Below are 6,000 nucleotides of genomic sequence, written 5' to 3'. Positions count from 1 at the left end.
TCCATTAGCGGCTAACCTTCTCTCGGTGGAAGAGAGGCAAAAAAATAAAGCCTCTCGTAAGGAAATCTAAGAAAGATGCTGAGTCAAGTTGGCTCCTCACAAGTCCCTCATCACAAAGCCAGAGGAAAGTCCTTAACAGGAAAGGACCTGACTGCTCTCACAGGAAGGGAAACAGATTCAGGATCTCGCGGAAGGGAACGTCACCACAGAGTTCTGCGGCGGCTGCCAGAGTGTCGGCCATCAGTTAGCACCTCCCCTTCCTTCTGGGAGTAGTAGCTAGGCAACCGTGGCAGTCTAGGAGAGAGGAGGACTGGCGGCTGTGTTAGTGCCCCTGGCGGCGAACAACGAGCGCTGCAGTTACCTCTTACAGTTTTTACCCTCCCCTCTCTCCACCCCCTCTACCCCCGCCCACCCCTCCGCCACTTCGGCTCCTCCCTCCTCTTCTCTCTCTTGCTCTCCTTCCTCCTCCGCCTCCTCAGCTCTTGGGCTAGAATATCTATGGGTCGAAACGTGATGCGATGAATCCGAGAAAGACCGAAACTGGGACGCGGAGTGCGGCGGAAGCGGCGGGACTCCTGGGCATGGGGGCTTCACCACAATAGAGACAGCGCCCCCACTCTCCCCCGCCAGTCCCTCTGGAGCGAAGCCCCCAAACCCCCTCAGGAAAAGGATGGCGGCGGCACCTACCCAGATCGAAGCCGGTGGGTGGCTGTGTCCGGGGGTTAAGAGGATGGGGGCTTAGCGCGGCGGCTGTCAGTTTCTTTTGAAAAAGCTTCTATTTCTCTTTGCCTCCCTCTCAACCTCTTCCCACCCCCCCCCCTCTTCCTCAGAGCTGTATTACCTGATCGCTAGATTCTTGCAATCCGGACCCTGCAACAAATCCGCTCAGGTGAGAAGGGGAAGGAGATCTGGGAGTCTTGGGGAATGGTCCCAATGGGGAAATCGAGGCAGCAGAGTGTGCGGTTTCGTTGTGGTTGAGGTAAAGGCCGGCCTTGAGTAGCTCTACAGTCAGCGGCTGGGTTCGAATTGGGGAGGGAGGAATGGGTGATGGCCCGAGCTGCTCGTCATAATCCGTGTTTCCCTTTTGCTCAGGTGCTAGTGCAGGAACTCGAGGAGCATCAGGTACGTAGCCCCTTCGGGAAGAGGTGGGTAGGGTTTGGGTGAGACTGGAGGAAGGGGAGGGCAAGTGAGGGGCGGAGGGCAAGGGCTGGGAGGGAGCCTTGGATCTGGGCACTCATAGCTGTTGCTACAGGGGTGAACTAGCTCCTTCCCTGAAAGGAGGCGGATATCTCTGGGGTCCTAACTCACCCCATTTTATGCCTGTGGGAGGTGGTTTTTCAGGATTTCCTCCTCCTCGGCCTCCCCCCTTCCCCTCCCCTCCCCTCCCCCCCGCCGCCACACTCGTCCAGCTCTGAGACAACAGCTATCAGGCCAGAGAAATAAACACGCCAAGGGTCGAGGACCCGGACCCAAGCTGGGTTGGGTTGATGCGGAGCAGAGGCTTGGCCTTTATCGTTGCCCCCTCCACCCTTCCTTTTTGCCGGCCCCCAGCTTATTCCTCGCCGCTTAGACTGGGAGGGGAGAGAGCACCGAAGAAGCTTCGAGGATCTGGTGAGTAAAGTTTTCATTTCAACTCAACCCAACTCTTTCTTCACTCCCTTTCCACCACCTTGTTCCCCCAACCTACCCCCGACCCTTCTACCGACGCGGCTCTAGCGCTCCGTGCTGAGCCGATGAACGTCCCTTCCCCCCTCTTGGCGAGTCGGAGAAAGGGTATCTTGCCCTCCCCTTGGCCTCGTTTGTTTCCACCCGAAAACTTTGAAGAATGTGAGTTGGTTATCAGAGATGCCATATTGTGGTTTATAAATGTTACAAACATCAGGAAAGGCCCATTGTAGAGGGAAAAAGGAGAGAAACCCGGGGGTTATCTTGGGGCACGTACCAAGGACTGACGCTGGCCAATGACAGCGTTGGTAACAGCCGGGAGTTCCGGATTAGTGGAAGAAAACTGGTTTTTGGTTGGTCCTGGCTTAAAATACGGGAACTGAGGCCAGGCTTAGCCTTTTTTTTGGGGGGGAGCAGTCGGGTGGCACGGCGAAGGCGCTTCCGAAGGGGAATTGACAGACCCGGGACTAGGGAAAAACGGCACAATTAAAAATAATAGGGAGCATCGAGCTAATTCCAAAATTTTCCAGGTTTAGATAATCGACTGCGGAATAATAGCATAATCATTGTATATCTCAGATTTTAGAAAATAGCTTTAGTCATTATTAAATTGCGTTTGTGTAGTTAAAATTTCACTAGATAAGAACTATAGATTATGCGTTTTTTGAGGACTGATGAAACACGATTTGGGATTTACAAGGAGACAACAATGGTTTTTGAAATTTTTAAATAAAATATACTTTAGTAAAGAACCAAAAGCACTGGATTGACTGTTGTCTTAGAGATATAATTCATAGTGTAAATGCACCTTCTGTTTGGCATTGACACACACAAAAAGGTGATCCTTTTTATTTGGGGGGGGGGGTTGTTACCTTCTGTTATCCACTGGCACGGTCAGATGGAAGGAAATGGAAGGAGAAAGGTATGATGTTACTAAAATCTAAATTCAGCTACTTTTCCTTCCAATAAGAGCCGAATGGAGGAAAATTAAAGAAAGTTGGAGGGATATGGTAGACTCTAAATGTAAATAACATAATTTAAAGTTTACTTTCAACAAGACAATATTTAAATTACTTTGGTGTTCATTTCACTTTTCTTTGTATTAAATTACAAGAATGAAGCCATGCTAATTACCGAATGTAAATTTTTTAGTTTTGCAAAGCACAGAAAATGGTATAATACTTGCGATAAGGATAAACTCCATCATCTGTACTATTATTAATTGCAAAAGTTCTCAGATGGATAAAAATTATTTCTGAAAGACTGCATGTATTTCCAGTTTATTTAATTTGTAGTCAGACCTTTTTGTTGAAGTCCTGCCAATAAAGGGCGAAAACAACAATGCCTACCAATATGTTTTAACGCTTCATGACTAATGTGGTTTTGAAAATAGTGCTTCATACTAAAGTGTATCGACAAATATTTTGGTTAACATTTATTTGTCTCTAAGTGTACCATTTTAAGCAAGTAGCATTTTTTAAAAGGAAAACGGTTTTTAAAAATTCACTTGATGTGATAAAAAGGAAATGAGCATCAAAAGTATTAAAAATACAGTCTTCTAACTACACACACATAATACACACAAACACACACAGAGAACAAAAAACTAAACAAAGCCCAGTTTACTAGACTTCCTTTCCTTATATTGTAAAGGCATATTTTCATGTATTTGCAATCAGTATCCACTTCATGCTTTATATTTTCTTAACACTTTTATATATACTTATCTATATTTGAATAGCTATTTTTGTTTTAATGGAAAGGAAAGATTCAGTTTTATTTAAGTTGCTGTGATTAGAACTCAAATGGTAGTTGAGTATTTGGGTTACTTGCAGTTTTTCACTAATATCTTTGCATAGTTAAGTAGTCATTCTGCTTTTTCCCCTCTTTTTTCCCCAGTTGTTTTCCTGGGCTCTATTTCTGAAGTGGAGTTATCAGGTCAGGGGTCTCATCCATTTTATATATTATAAAATGCTCTTCAGGAGATTGTACTAATTTATAATCTAACCATCTAGATACTTAGATACTTAGAATGAATTTTAAAAATCTTTTGGTGACTTTAATAGGTGAAATAATCCTCTTTATTTTGTTTATTTAATTAGCTCTTTTCTGTTAGTGAGCCTTTAACTTTAGCAAGTTATTTTTAAATTATTTTTAATTCATTTGTATATTCCTGTGTATACTTGATTTTCACCTTTATCTTTTTAATTTATTGTTTTTATAATTCCGTATACATTTTTAGTTTTTATATACACAGAATTTCTCTATTAATATTACCCTTAGTTTAGATAGTGTTATCTTTTTGTTTTTAACTTAATTTTTATATTGTACATATAGGCTTTTATTTTTCCACACCAGGATCCAATTTTTTCTAGGGATAATACATTTTGATAATATGGTTTTATTTTTAGTCATATGTCTGTTCGCTACCTATAGATTTCTTTGTAAGGGGAGATGAAGCAGAGCTGAATGAGAATTTGAACAGAAGGAAAAGAAGTGGCTGAGAACTGAGTGTGTAGTGTTAGACTGATTGCTAGATTCATCAGTTGTTGATAAAAATGATTTCAAATCTGATGTGAGATTTTGAGTGGCTTCATTGTAGGAGAGATGGATTTTTTCCTTGGGGTATTTTTTAAAGTGATGTTAGAACAATGGATTTAAACTGTGATCTTTGATTTAGCTACATATTTTTGATTGAAATTTAGAACAAAGTGTTATTAATTAGTATAACCTTATATGTTAAATTATATTGCAGAATTTCAAACTTAAAATGTACTGGGATATTAAAAGGAAAGAATACAAATGCATAATAAAGAGGCAAAGGAGCATAAACAAGGATATCAAAATACTGAATTGAAGTTGCATAGTCATGCATACTACATACTTGAAATAAAAAAATCCTGCCTTTCTGTCCATATGTATATTTTTAATTGAATTGTAAAAACTATATTGCTTAACTTGATTTATCCAGAAGAATATTAAGATAATATGTTGGATTTCTTCAGCACTTATTACTACTGTTATTATTACATAGTCTAAAAATCCCTCTTTTTCTTTCTTAAATCTGATTAAGTGTTTTACTTATACTTTGGAACACCAGGAAAGGTGCTTTTTTTGTTAAACCTACTTGCAGCCAAATATCAACATGTTGGGATCTAAAGTGCCTTTTATTTCATTTTTTATTTATTTATTTTTAAATTTTAATTGGAGGCTAATTACTTTACATTATTGTATTGGTTTTACCATACATTGACATGAATCTGCCCCGGGTGTATATGTGTTCACCATCTTGAACCCCCCCACCTCCCTCCCCATCCCATCCCTCTGGTTCATCCCAGTACACCAGCCCCGAGCATCCTGTATCATGCATCGAACCTGGACTGGCGATTCGTTTCACATATGATAATATACATGTTTCAATGCCATTCTCCCAAATCATCCCACCCTTGCCCTCTCCTTTTGTCAGTATATGTTGAACTGTAACATTTTTGATTATGACATTAGAAAATTCTAAATTAATTTTCAGAGTTTTGTAATGATACAGGGAGAGATTTGAAGTCAGGGTGATTGTTTTTGAAGTTTGAGTATTTTTCTTTATTTCTGCTTGACTTATTTAAAATATAATAGAATTAGATTTGCTTCTTACTTCTTAAGGTAGATAATTTAAGTAATTACAAATGTCCTTTCATTTGTGGTTATCCTGTTGATTTGTTCACTATTTTATTGCTTCCTCCTTGGAGCTATACTGGGGATGATCATTGGGAATGACAGAGCAGTGAGGAGTGTGTGTGTGTGTGTGTGTGTTTAAATGAATAGTTTTTGTTCATACACAAATTTTACATATTGGAAAGATGACTTGGAAACATTTTTAAGGACATACCTTAAGACTTTTGAATCATTTTGTGGGTACTTCTATCATAAGACTGAACCAGAGACATAATTATCTTTAGGTGTGTTGTATATTTTTACATTTACTCAGCATTTTTCATCCATAGAATTGAAAGCACCAATTAGTGCTTACATTTGGAGTGGCATAGATTATATTGCCTTTGTTTTATATGGAAAAGACTTGAAGCAGTTTTATGCTATTTAAAAAAATAAGAAAACTTTATCAAGATTTTAATCTTCACTTGTATCTTTAAAAGTAATACATCTATGGTGATATATGCCATTATAAGAATTTACACCTGCATTTAACATATTTAAGTTTAAAAATGTTTTCAGATTATTTCATTTGATCCTCACCAACTGCTTTTTAAATACCATATTTGAATTACAGACATACCTGTATTTTTTTCTCCTCTTATCCAGCTCTTGTTCTGTAGTTACTAGTAA

The 6,000-nt window shown here is 39.8% G+C and overlaps 1 protein-coding gene across 2 annotated transcripts in view; it reads left to right on the top strand.

Annotated features, from left to right (window-relative positions):
- Nucleotides 1–428: 428 nt before the first annotated feature.
- The window catches only part of BRWD3 (bromodomain and WD repeat domain containing 3), a 165,964-nt gene continuing 160,392 nt past the window's right edge, over nucleotides 429–6,000 (top strand). For both annotated transcript variants that reach the window (XM_055393949.2, XM_055393953.2), the window contains exons 1-4: nucleotides 429–701; nucleotides 831–889; nucleotides 1,093–1,122; nucleotides 1,552–1,611. In XM_055393949.2, the coding sequence (XP_055249924.2) occupies nucleotides 671–701; nucleotides 831–889; nucleotides 1,093–1,122; nucleotides 1,552–1,611 (180 nt within the window). In that variant the 5' untranslated portion in view covers nucleotides 429–670. The remainder of the gene's footprint in view (nucleotides 702–830; nucleotides 890–1,092; nucleotides 1,123–1,551; nucleotides 1,612–6,000) is intronic.

Source organism: Moschus berezovskii, chromosome X (assembly GCF_049115385.1).
Source record: "Moschus berezovskii isolate FMDL1 chromosome X, NW_MosBer_1.0, whole genome shotgun sequence".
Classification (NCBI taxonomy): domain Eukaryota; kingdom Metazoa; phylum Chordata; class Mammalia; order Artiodactyla; family Moschidae; genus Moschus; species Moschus berezovskii.
Note: the sequence above shows the minus strand (reverse complement) of the source record. Positions and strands in the feature narration are given on the sequence as shown.